Source organism: Hesperophylax consimilis, chromosome 24 (assembly GCF_061612785.1).
Source record: "Hesperophylax consimilis isolate HC1 chromosome 24, BYU_Hcon_1.0, whole genome shotgun sequence".
In the NCBI taxonomy this organism is placed as follows: Eukaryota; Metazoa; Arthropoda; class Insecta; order Trichoptera; family Limnephilidae; genus Hesperophylax; species Hesperophylax consimilis.
Genome location: NC_142859.1, coordinates 18,914,670 through 18,927,462, shown reverse-complemented (window position 1 = coordinate 18,927,462; position 12,793 = coordinate 18,914,670). Strand labels below are relative to the sequence as shown.

Sequence of the window (12,793 nt, the reverse complement as noted above, 5' to 3'; positions counted from 1 at the left end):
AAGAGTAATAAAAAATTAAAAAGATACTATGAATACATAAGCTGCTAAGCATATGCATAAGTTATGATAACTAGTTATTTACATTTTTTACTAAGTGCTGAATTAGTTTAGCTGTTAATTTTTTTTTATATTAAAAAAAGTGAGGTATCCATAACTTTTATAATTCCTTTGTCTAATTAAATGTTTTTTATTTTCATATAAAGCAGTCATTACTGTTTACACGGTAGAAACCATCACTAAGCGACTTTAAAATCTTTATCTATTTTTGCGTAAAAAAATTTTAATATCTTGAATAACATAATATTTCAATTTGTAATACTAAAATCTGAAAGTCTTTTGTCGGCTTTCAAAAACAGTAGGTATATTACTTTGAAAAATGTTCAAAAAGGGTGAAATTCATGTGAAATCGAATGTAATGCAAAAATATTTCCCGCCATAAGCAATCAGCATTTTGACAGTTTTGGTTAGGAAATACATTGCAAAATATCAGAGGCTCTAGGGGTTAAAAAACGTATTTCCTAATCCTCTACTTGATATAGTAAAGTTAAATAGTTTTTAGCAGTATGTAATGTTGTTTATGTAGGTCTGCCGGAGAGTTGTTGAGCTCTTGTGTTATAAACATTTAATAGACTATATTGGTACGTACACATTTGCGAACCGAAACGCGAACCGAGCCACGAATTACAGGAAAGGAACAAAGGAACTGCAAGCGGCGTTTCGCACCATTTGCAGTTGCTTCGTTCCTTTCCCATAAGTTGAGGTTCAGCTCGGCAGTTCGGCTCGCGTATGTATCCGTGCCCTTAGATTTTGTGTGTGCATTATAACCATGTTTTTTTCATACTAGGCAGTGTGATCCACCGAAAAAACAGATTTCACATTTCTTTAACAAAAATCAATAAACTTTCTGTAAAAAATGTCATGAGCTAGTAGACAGCTAAGCTAACGTTTGATTAGAATTTCTACACTCCTACAGTCCCAACTGCCGGGAGCCAGTGGGACTTTACCCCAATTTTAAGGAATATTGTGAGGTAGAAGGAAGTAGGAAAGGGAAGGAGATTGGGAAGAGGAATGCTGGTAAGTACCAGACTATGCAAACATGGCTAAAAGCCTCTAAAAGATACACTTCATTTTGAATAGTGGGAACTCTGGGTTTGAGAGCTAAAACAAAACAAATTGGGAATATAAAAAATTCAAATCAACATTAGATAAACATATTTTTTTATTAAAATGCCTTTATCATAACGGAAGCTGTTGCCAGAAGTAAAAAAAACCGAATAGAGTGTGTTATCCTTAAGTCTAGTGGGTGCCAACGCGGATGAGTTAAGGGATGTCCTTAATGACCTCTGTGAGCTCTTCCTTGGTAAACATGTGGAAGAGGTTGTCGGGAGTCAGGGTGGACACCTCCACGTTGAACTCTGACAGCTTCTCCTCCATCACCTGCTTCAGGATGGTCAGAGCCGATGTGATGGCCTCCTTTAGGGTGAGGGACTTGTGATACACCTCCTACAAACAAAAATCCAATAACAATACATGTTAGCTTTTTTTCAATTAATATTTATTGTGTTTTGTGTTAGGAAATTAACATATAGTTATTTTTAACACAGTTTATAATTGATTTTTCAGTTTTTTTTTTTGTATAAGTCTAGCCAGTTGTTCGGAACTGCAGCCCGCAGGTATAGAGAAGAACCAGAAGAAGTAAAGAAGAATATGTAATAGATTGTGTTGTAGAAAAGCTTCTTAAAGAAAACGTAGCTAAAAGCTCACCAAAAAAATATGTATACAGTATTTAAAAATCACAAATCATTTGAAAACAATCATTTACTCTAATTCCTTAATATTAAAACTCTCTGCGAAAAAATTCCAGTTTTCTTGGTTTCACAGTCTTCGGATAAGACTGCTTTTGAAACCAAGGTTTTTATTGTTTACCAGCTCAATTCCCCGGCGTTGCCCAGACTTTACAGTGTTGTTGGAAATCAGGTGTAGACAGTGACTTTCCTCTTGTTTGGAAGGTCGACCGTGCAAAATTTCATCAATTTCAGAATAAAACTGTTGATTCTTCTTTATATAAATAGATTTATTTATTCACGCCCCCTGGGCTTTTACATTTTATTACATTACTAGCTGTACTGTGCCACGCTTTGCTGTGGCAGTCTTTCTGTGCAGATCTAGAAATAATGTTGCTTATACGTCCAACAGGTGGCGCGGTTTTTACAAAATGCATGTCACAGTTGACATCTATGTAATATATATTTATAAAAAAACACACATACTCAAATGCAACATTGTGTCAAAATTTCAAAGGAATCAGTGAGAACTTTCGGAGATTTAAGATTTTGAACAAACATTTTTATTTATATGTAGGGGAGACCGGGGCTAGTTGACCCACTTTTCACTTCGTGATTTAAAAAAAAAAATGAAGGCTCGTCACCATGGACTGTTAATCCAATAATGTAACATACACATTTGACTATGGGATCAGTTGATAAAACAAGTTAAAACATCCACCTACAGGTCAGCAATTATGTTTACAAAAAAACCCTCCCACTGAGTCAACAAACCCCGGGTGTGGGCTATTCGACTCATAGTAGTGGGTTAGTTGACTCAAATGAGTCAATATCGAATTGAAAAAGAATAAAGTCAAAATTTACACATGAAAATTTATTACACATTATAAACATTACATATCGTCATCTGAATTACAGTTGATGCATTGGTAGTAGGTAGCGTTGCCAGATACACATTTTTTGTGAGCCCATAATTGGCAGATCATACACCTCACCCATTCTTCCCCAGGAACATTACATGTGTAGGGCTCATCGCAAATCAGGCATGAAGTTTCATCTTCAGAATCCTCGTCGTCATCAGTAAACAAAGTTTTGGTAGCCATTGTTAATTTAGTAGTGTTGGATTTCTTTTTTTGTTAGTTTTTCCAGATTGCTTCTCTTTTTTTTATTTGTATCGCAAGTTTTCCCCTTATCGGTTTTTCTTTTGTATTTTCTCATTGCGAATATCTATCGAAATGAAAAGTTCTCTGTTAAAATTATACGTATACTAGCGACTTACAATTATATGGATTACAAAAATAAAATATTAAGTGAATATGCAAATACTAAATAGTTGACTCAGCGAGTCAACTAACCCCAACGCCACTGAGTCGACTAACCCAAGTCGCCATTTTTAATTTTGAAGCATTATTTCCAGTAAACGACCAGTCCCACAAAAAACACAACTATCGTTATTCACTCACAAAAGAAGCATAATTAGCACCCAGTTTATGTTTATATGATCTTGATTAATTAGGGCACAGCAATAATAAAATAAATTGCAATAAAAAAGTTACTCACCAAAGCAAAATATCGAAAATCAGAACTATATAAACCGACACGTGCGTAGGGATCCAAAGGAACACAAATACTAATCCGCACCGGCTATTTAAATGATGGGAAGGACTTACAGCGCCCTTTCTTGAGAACCGTTCAAGTTATCACCGCTGAGTCTACTAAGGCCTATAGTCAACTAACCCCGGTCTCCCCTAAAGATGAGGCGAGATAAACACAGAGTGCAGTAAAAAAATACCAATGATATAATATCCGTTTTAGTGCTTTGCTTATTTTGCACACTATGTAAATTGCTTTTGATATTTTGTGTTTTTAGATATTTTTTTAAATGTATTTTATTAAATAAAAACTCAATAACTTGAACAAATAACAACCAATTTTAATGATTCTTTTTACAACTAAACAAGTAAAAATTTATATTTTATACTTCTGATAAAAAAACTACACATTTTCAACTACAATATTAACTCTTACTGCGTGATAGCGCTGAATAGCACTCAACGGATATATTATAATGTAGTTTAAGGTAAGTTTGGTCCTGGATATAATTATCTACCTGTACATAATAAAAATAAGTTGTATATTTTTATGCAGCTTCACGCTCATTGGTGATACATTGCACATATGTTATTGACTGATTAGCTGCTAGATGTAATCTGTTTGCCTTAAGTTATACGTTGTTGTAATTAATTATCTATATTTAGTAGCGGAAAAAAAAAAAATTAACAAAAAGTTGTTCAGCGCCCTTAAGATGATTTTTCACAAAAACAGCGCTGTACAAATCATCCAAATATTATAATCTATATAGATAAAAATTTTAATGCTCATTTGTTCAAAATCTTAAATGCACAAAATTTTTTCACCGATTGTTTTGAAATTTTGACAGAACGTTGCGTTCGACAAGAAAAAAACATCCTTTTTTTTTTAAAACAGCTAGATCTGTTGGACGTAAAAGCAACACGCGCTTTCGTTTCTCTATCTGCACAGATAGACTGAGCCACAGCAATTTAATACAGAAATAATAAGTGGTAAGAGTTGTCATTGTAGAAGAACTTGACTGTAAATCCAATAAAATAATGTAATAGGTTACCTGCAAGCTTTGCTGAGCGCCCTCGCTTCCAGAGCCAATGGCCTTGGCTGAAAACTGGACGTACGTGCCACTGGGGTCCATGTGGTACAGCTGGGGGCCCTTCTCATCGATTCCTGACACAAAACACTTACTTATTATAAGTGACCGACTGAACCTTCAATTTCGGCAAGTTTCGGTCAAAAAAATTTTGTTGACCAAAAGTTAAACGTATTGTTCACTATAATCTACGCATTCATAGATGGCGTTAATTTAATTTTTTTATTAAAATACCATTTTTGCAAGTTATGCTTAAAATTAACAAATTATTTTTTGTACTCCTAAATACGCAATATGAATATGTAAATAGTTTTGTCCCTATATAAAACTTTAAAGAAAAGCATACAAATACAATATTGTGTCGGTGATTCAATCCAAAATTGTATTTTTTTTTTTTTTTCAGTTTCAGTGCCGGCAACCCGGGCGTTTATTTAATTTCATGGTTGTTTACATTGTTTTCTTTTCTTTTACCCGCATCACTAGACAAAGTCTGTTCCGAGGTGGGTAAATCACATATTATATTTGTTCCAAAAGAAATGTATGTATTTAAAAAAAAAATATATATATGTATGTAAAAAGACAAAAAGATACAATTATGTGGTGGTATATTAAATATTTACATACATACTTTTTTTTATTTTTTTTTATTAGTTACATTCCATGAGAAGATTGCCTATGTAACATAGATAAAAGTAAATTAAATTTTGTGACAATTGAATATAGATATAGCGGTTACATGATAATTAGAATTGCAAAATTGCAGTTTCTCACATTTGTTTTATTTGAATATTATATAATTTCGTGAGAAATTTATATAATTTCGTGAGAAATTGTATGAAATGTTATTTATTTAGAATATTTTGAATATCTGTTCTTTCAGATATTTTATATTTCTTTCTTTTCATTTACATGCCTTATTTGAAAGATTTGAGTTATTATACGGACAACACTACTTATTTATATTCATATTGCGAGTGAGGGACGCATAAAAATAATTTGTATAATAATTTTAAACATAACTTGCAAAAAGCGTATTTTAATAAAATAATTAAATGAACGCCATCTATGAATGCATAGATTATAATGTACGCCGCGTTTAACCTTAACAAGCTTTTCTACATCACAAACTTATTATTTTAAAACAATCGGTTAGAAAAAGGTTGTCTCAAAGTAAAGTTTGTAATTTTCAAATATTATTTAAGGGTAAACAAAACACAAGTTGTAATCTCATTCTTTCTCTTCTCATTCCTAATGCTCAAGTCGCATTCATAGGTGACTAGGTGACGTAAAAATTTTTTTTGGAAAAAAAAATGTTTGCAAATTGGGCTAAAATATATGGATGAATAATTGTTTGTTTGCACGTGTATGCGCGGAATTGTATACGAATAAAAAGTATCATCCATATAAAATATCAATTCTTTCAAGAAAGGATGTTGTAGTGATAAAAAGTAATTGAAGAACTTAAAATCAATCATAAATTTTTTAAAAAAATATCCACTGTCAGTTGGTTAAATTGTCTTCAAATATGTTTTCGAGACTCTTCCTACCAAATATCATCATTCAAATGGATACCTCTTTTAAATTAACTTCCACAAATGCCCGGAAAAAATAAATAAGGATAATTTATTTTGATCGTGGGTGGGGATTGAACCTCAACCCACAGGCCCAAAACGAGTGCTCTTAACCACAAGTCCACGGAGACCTTAGGTACAAGTGACAAAAATGTATTACAAGAATAACCAAACACTATATAAAACTTAATTTAATGCATTTTAATAATTTAAACATGGTAAATTAATTACTTTATGAATGATCCAAGAAAAAATTATCAATTATCATCATTTCTGTAAGAAAAAAATAAAAAAATATTTTTCATAACACATATTATCTTCTTTAACAGAAGTGGAGATAAATCAGTTTATTTGGATCTACTCACTAACAAGTCGAACGCTGATCGTGCTTCGGAGAGATTTTCTATTTACAGCTGAAATTGCTGATAGGTCTACAGAGACCGTTCTAAAATCATGCGTAATTGAATTTTTTCCAGTACGATTTTCATGCGATACCTTCAATTAGCTATAGATTCCCGATCTGAATAGGAAAATGGAAAGAAGTTGAGATGAGAATTGTGAACTCACCAGCGAATAAGATGGCCACTCCAAAAGGACGTGACATGGCAGTGCCGCTGTCCTCATCGCTGTCTCCGAACTGGATGGCCAGGTTGCTCACGGCCTGCGCGCAAGACTCCACGGTCATACGCTCGTTGTACACGAACCAGTGGTTCTGGCACTCTACGCGCGCGCGCTCAATTAGTGTCCTAGAACACATAATGGAAAAAGTTCACATAAATAAATGTAATTCTTCTTGTTCTTCGTATGGTGGAAGTCAAAGTGAAATTAGAGTGAGATCAGAGTGAGTTATAGTCAGATGTTAGTAAATGATAGTTATCGGGAGTCACTAGGTTCAGCACAAATGTACCTCTGGGAAACTGATTAAGTGGTCATTCCTTTATGCAATAAATGTAATCAAAAACAAACATCTCTCTTAGATAGGCTGCGATAGGCAGGTCATTCTTGGATAGGCGTACATCCATAAACACATACCAACATTACTGAACAATTTTTCTTTGTTTAGAGATTGACAACTATTGTTACATCATCTGATTAAATATCAGAATGGTACAGTCAAACTGTACCATTTTAAATAATAAATTAAATATTACATGAATATAATTTTACATGACTGATATAAGAAGGTCAACAAAAGGCAATGGAAACGTCTGTTCTAATTAAGTTGGACGCACAAGGCAGAGCCATTTGGCCTGAAACATATGGATAGTTACAGTGATAATTCATAAAAATGACACTTCAACACACCTTTAAAGAATGATATAAAATCATGAAAAGTAATGAAACAAAAACTAGGTTAAGTTTATATGTTAGTTTTTTCATCACTTTTGATGACTTTATATCGTGTTTCAAAGGTGTGTTGAGTTATCATGGAACCCATTTGGACACAGTGCTAATTACGGGGGCACACACTATCGAGCCAAGGAGCTGAGCCAGTTTGACCTATGTCTAGTGATACATGACCCAAAAATGAAAATCCCTCAGTTGTCAAATATTTATAGGGGCTAGTTGTTGTATTACTGGTGGCTAGAGAGCTTGAGAGAAAAAACTTTCCCCGGAATATTTTAGCAATGGCATAACTATCATCACTAATGTCACCATCGAACGACTGAAACTTGTGAACTAAAATCGTACATAAAATAGGTTTATTTTTTTCACAAATATTCAACCAAGGTTTAATTAAAATATGTATCAAAATTAATATAGCTAAATACAATAGTTTTATTTTTTTTACGAATATTCTACAAAGAAAGTTTATTTAAAACTGACAATTAAAAAATAATACACCCAAATAAAATAGTTTTTCACAAATATATAAAAAAGGGTTTTTTTTAATTAAGTAGTAAGAAATAATATAGGTATATATTTTTCTAGAATATCAAGCAGAGGCTGCCGAGCAAAGCTAAACCGAGCTTAACCACCTGAATTTCCCCACACGCGATTAGTTTTGGCTAAGCACAGGGCTATTTGGTTTGCTGGCTCTGCCGTGTGTGTCCAGCTTTAGAATACTCCCATTTTAATTTTCAAATATTTTGACACAGTTATTCGTATAAAATGTATCCTCGTGTAAAAACCATAAATGTGCGAATGTATAACCACATTCCATCATTACTTTTCTTTATAATCAGATGTACTCTAACCTAACCCACGCACAAAAATAACCAACATTGCCAAAAATGTTCCAAATCGAGTGAAGGTTATATGTATGTTACTTTTAGGGAATATAGCAGGCATTGTGTAAGTAAAAAAAAAAAATTGTAAGTTGCTTTTAATGCAGACAAAGGTATGACCCATTCAACTAAAATTATAATGATAAATGGATTTTTTATAACAGGCTCAAGGGTGCTGACTAATTTTATTTAATTTATTAGTAAAAATAAATTTAAAACTGGGTAAATATACAGAAAATAGAGACTTAAAAAAAGCACTTAAAAAAACACTTAGTAGTAGTTAGATAATAAAGAAGTAAGTATTTCAGTTTTCGGAAATGGAAAATAAAGCATTTTAATAGTTATTTAGTTAAAATCGATTGATCACTTAGTGGTCATTATTATTCTTCTTCTTTCGTATGGTGGGGGAGTTAGAGGGGAACATCTAGGTTAGTGGGCCAGTCTAGGGCATCAGGCGTCGTCCTGTGGATCTCATCAATCCCGCAGGGGAAAAAATGCAGTAGGCATTCTTTGACCACATGTTCGGTGGTCTACACTGCACTACATTCACAAATTGCCGACTCTTTAAGGTCCCACCTGTGCATCCTGCGGGCACAGCGGCTGTGGGAGGACCTTATCCTATTATTTCTGAGTTTGGGTTTAATTAAAAAAAAAAAAAATTAATACTAGCCTAAAAAAAACCATCTTAAGATTGTTATATCGAAATATGGCTTGAAGAAAAGGCGTAAAATTATCCGTTTTTTAACGAAATAGCTACTACAGGGCATTATTTTCCATATCCTGAAAGTGAAACACTTACTTCTCATTACTTATTATCTAACTGATACAAAGTGTTTTTAAAATAAAATGTGCATATTCTGTACATTTATTTACCTGAATTTTAAGTAGCGTTTAGTGAAAAATTACCAGCTGTAACTGATGTAAAGAGATGTAACTAATTGTATTAACAAAAATAAATTCAAAATTGTTGTATTTACCTAGAATCGGCCATAAGTCCTGAGACAGCGCATCCAATATGCCTATCGACTTGCACAATCTTCTCGATGGTGGTTGGCTCCATCAATGGAGATGTAATTCTCTTCTCCACGGCTAACACAACTCCTTCGGAGGTGGCAATGCCGATAGCGGTGGAGCCAAGCTTAATGGCCTCGATGGCATATTCCACTTGGAACAAACGTCCCTCTGGAGAGAAGGTATTCACTCCACGGTCGTATTCTGAGCGGGTCAAAAACATCTAAAAATGATAATGACAAGTCAAAATTTTTATTTACTTTTCAACAATAATGAATATGACAGCTATTTATTGGAAAACGACGACATTTAATGAAAAAATGCACTAATATGAATATGTTTATTGTTTCTGAACGAAATCAAAATACTTTTCGATGTAAAGATGGTTATTGATGCGTCATTTTGAGGTTAGATGGCTATGTTTCAAAACAAATAAAAGCAATTTTACGGTGATCACTTTGTGCAGTAAAGCTGGGGGAATAAATTAAAGGATACGGATATAATTTTATAAACAACTGTAATACCTTGACGTTATAAATTTAAAAGTAACAGAAAGGATGATTAGCGGAAAACTAGAGATGCCGGACAATTTTCAACTTCTTCTTCTTTTGTTTTTTTTTATTTGAAATTTCAATGGTGCTCAAATACTTCTTACGCGGGCAGGTACCTACATGAAAAAATATTATTTTGAGAAAATGTTAGAGAGATTATCCACCTTCTTTTGAAATTGCTGTTAAAAATTAGTAATTTAGAATATAATTTTTATAGTGACCGGATAAGTAAAGCATCATTGACCCGAAATTTAATTTGCTTTTTATGCTCGTGAGTGATATTTAGGTTCGTCAAGTTGCTCTATACTAGAAACTTGACAAGATAAACCGAGTGATATCATTACTAAATATTACTTACATACCGTGTCTATTTATTTGGCAAATATTAGGCAACACTGACCAACTGACAAAATTTCATTAAAGTTTATTTACGTCGGTTAAGTTACTCAATGCTAAAAACCCTGACAAGATAAGCAGAGTGATAACATTATTAAAGATTACTCCCATACTGGTCCTATGGGTACCTAATATCGATTGCATGATACAAAACGTTTTGTAATTGAAATATCCATCTTTTAAAAATCAATAAACAATTTCACTTAAATCTGAATCTCCTGTTTATTTTTTGATCTTGTACTTTATGTAAGCTGCAGTTTTCAACGAACAATTAGAAATAATTGTTTACTTACCTCTATTCCCTTTAAAATCATACAAATTTCATTTTAAATCAGCACCGCCAATATATGAGACAATGCACTTTTGAATACCTTGAAATCTTAGACGGAAAAATAGACTTATATTGTACACGAAATGCGTTTTTTTTAATTCAAAAGCAGAATGGTTCCCTTCTGGTCCTACTTTTCTCCATAATTTTAATAATTCACGTTGCCCGCGAAAACGCGAACTGAAGAAGAATCCTTGTATCAAATAATTATAGAACCATCAAAATAATAACTTTATTTCGTATTTCTGGCGGGCGGCAATACCCATTAGGCTAGCTTTAGACTTGTAAGTTTTTTCGTAAATTTACGACTTCTAGCCAATGGGTATATTGGATTTTCAAAATGCAATATGCCCATTGGCTAGAAGTCGTAAATTTACGAAAAAACTTACAAGTCTAAAGCTAGCCTTACATTACCGCCCATTGCACTAACCCAAAACCAAAACCGAGCCCGGGTGTGGTTCTGTGTCAATGCCCTAGTTCCATAGTAATGCTAATATAAGATTTTGCTTTGAACAATGGAACATCGTTTCAGAAAGGATTTTTAATTGCTGAAATCAGCTCCTTGCATCAACCTAAAGTTGTAAAAAATACATTAGGTATTTGAAAAAAATGTCTGTTAAGCCACCTACTGTCAAGGTTATGAAATTATTATTTCGCTAAGTTCATGCAAATACTATAGATTACGCACTAAAGAAATCTAAGTTGCAGAATATAAAATAAAAGAACAGCGCTTCATGTGGCAAGACAGTGCACTGCAATAAAAATACGCATAAAATATTTAGAAAATGTTTAATTTCGATATTCTAAGTTTTAGTAAATACCCAATCCGCTAGATGTCTATGTCATAAGAAATATTCATCAAAAAATCAAAGAGTTCAAAAGTCTAATGTATGTTGTGATCCATAGTATTTGTTGTTAACCAATCACAGTCTTTGGCCATTTTGTGTGTAAAATTTCTGGTCACGTGACTAGACTGCGTTTTGAGAGCGCATTCAGCAGGTATGGTTATTTCTAATTAAAATTGTAGTGTTTATTGTTTCTCATCGGAAAACGTGTTAAGTTTAACGGGTAATGATGCCGAGTATTAATACGTCGTTATTTGTGTAAAATTGACGGAATTGTGACCGTAAATCGACCGTTTTTGTCTCAGTTATCAAGTTGTCAATATGATTTCCGCGGTTGCGTTAAGAATGGCGTCCCCCCACATGGTGCCGCTGAGGTCAAGTCTAATGCAAAAAATAAAACGAAAATGGAATATATGGACTCATAGTAAATGCACAAACTGGTCGTTTGTATTATCCCTTCGAATTGCGATGGTGTACTTTATATAATCACGTAACTTGACCGTGAAGAGTGTTGCCGCATTTTCTTCCCTGTCTCATCGCGATTCATTGTTTGATTTCCCTTCTGATTCTTCAGAAGTACTTTATAACTTTATCAGACATCACAATGATCGCAGGTTCCCACGTCGGAAGCGCCGAACACACAATTTTAAAGGCTTTCTCCCGAGATATCGCTCATCAACTTCAGATCTGTATCTGACATAGGTACAGCAATAATTATTGTTGATAACTGGACGGATCCCAAATAATGTGTAATCATTCAAAATCTACGAACATCTTTGTTTATGTACGTGTAGTACGGTGAATAAATCAGTTTATATTAATGCGATTCTTCCTGGTTATTGTGTCAAATGTCTTGTATTATTTTATCGGCGAAGTGTGGTGAATTGCGCGCAATACCGCTTTCATTGTAGGCCGCGAATACAAAACCGCACTATCAAAAAATACAAAATGGATTGCATTGTTTTAAAATTTGTAAACAGGAGTGGTCTAAAAGTAAATAGAACTCAAATTCAACTGTGAAAACACCCTAAAATAAAAGTTTACTACATTTTCAGTATATTTTCACCGTAGTATCAAAATTTGCAACTGGCATGCACTTGAAATAATATGCTTCATCTCTACTGAGATGCAAAATCTCTTTGTATCTAAATTGGTTGTTTGTAATTGAAAGATTTCCACACAATTTCTTTAAATTTCATCACAAATTGTTGATTTAACCTACAGCACAAGGCTATCTGTCCATATATTTTGTATTTATCACCCACCATTTCCAATTATGGTAGCAAATTCTCCATTGATATGTCAGGAAATGATTTTGATTAAGATTTATGGAATTCTGATTACAAAGATAATGTCATTCTCATTTTCACATCAAAAACGTTATATTGAGTCACAATCT

At 33.3% G+C, this 12,793-nt stretch overlaps 2 protein-coding genes across 10 annotated transcripts in view; one reads left to right on the top strand and one right to left on the bottom strand.

The window, feature by feature from the left end:
* Positions 1-1,197: 1,197 nt before the first annotated feature.
* On the bottom strand, positions 1,198-9,946 carry Prosalpha5 (proteasome alpha5 subunit). 2 transcript variants are annotated; one of them, XM_089646546.1, is made up of 5 exons: positions 9,799-9,946; positions 9,241-9,497; positions 6,603-6,781; positions 4,429-4,541; positions 1,198-1,503 (listed from the first exon to the last, which is right to left on the bottom strand). In XM_089646546.1, exons 2-5 carry the CDS (start codon positions 9,495-9,497, stop codon positions 1,321-1,323), a joined length of 732 nt encoding a protein of 243 aa, XP_089502672.1. In that variant the 5' UTR covers positions 9,799-9,946; the 3' UTR covers positions 1,198-1,320. The 2 variants fall into 2 exon arrangements, with proteins under 2 accessions (XP_089502672.1, XP_089502673.1); XM_089646547.1 differs by lacking the exon at positions 9,799-9,946 and adding an exon at positions 9,643-9,782.
* A 1,553-nt stretch (positions 9,947-11,499) lies between these two features.
* lig (ubiquitin-associated protein-like lingerer) overlaps positions 11,500-12,793 on the top strand; it is a 50,054-nt gene continuing 48,760 nt past the window's right edge. For 4 of the 8 annotated variants that reach the window (XM_089646348.1, XM_089646347.1, XM_089646346.1 and 1 more), the window contains exon 1: positions 11,500-11,548. The gene's annotated coding sequence lies outside the window, so the exon portion shown is untranslated. Of the gene's footprint in view, positions 11,676-12,006; positions 12,097-12,793 lie in introns of those variants that run through there. The other 4 variants (XM_089646342.1, XM_089646341.1, XM_089646344.1 and 1 more) reach the window with 4 other exon arrangements.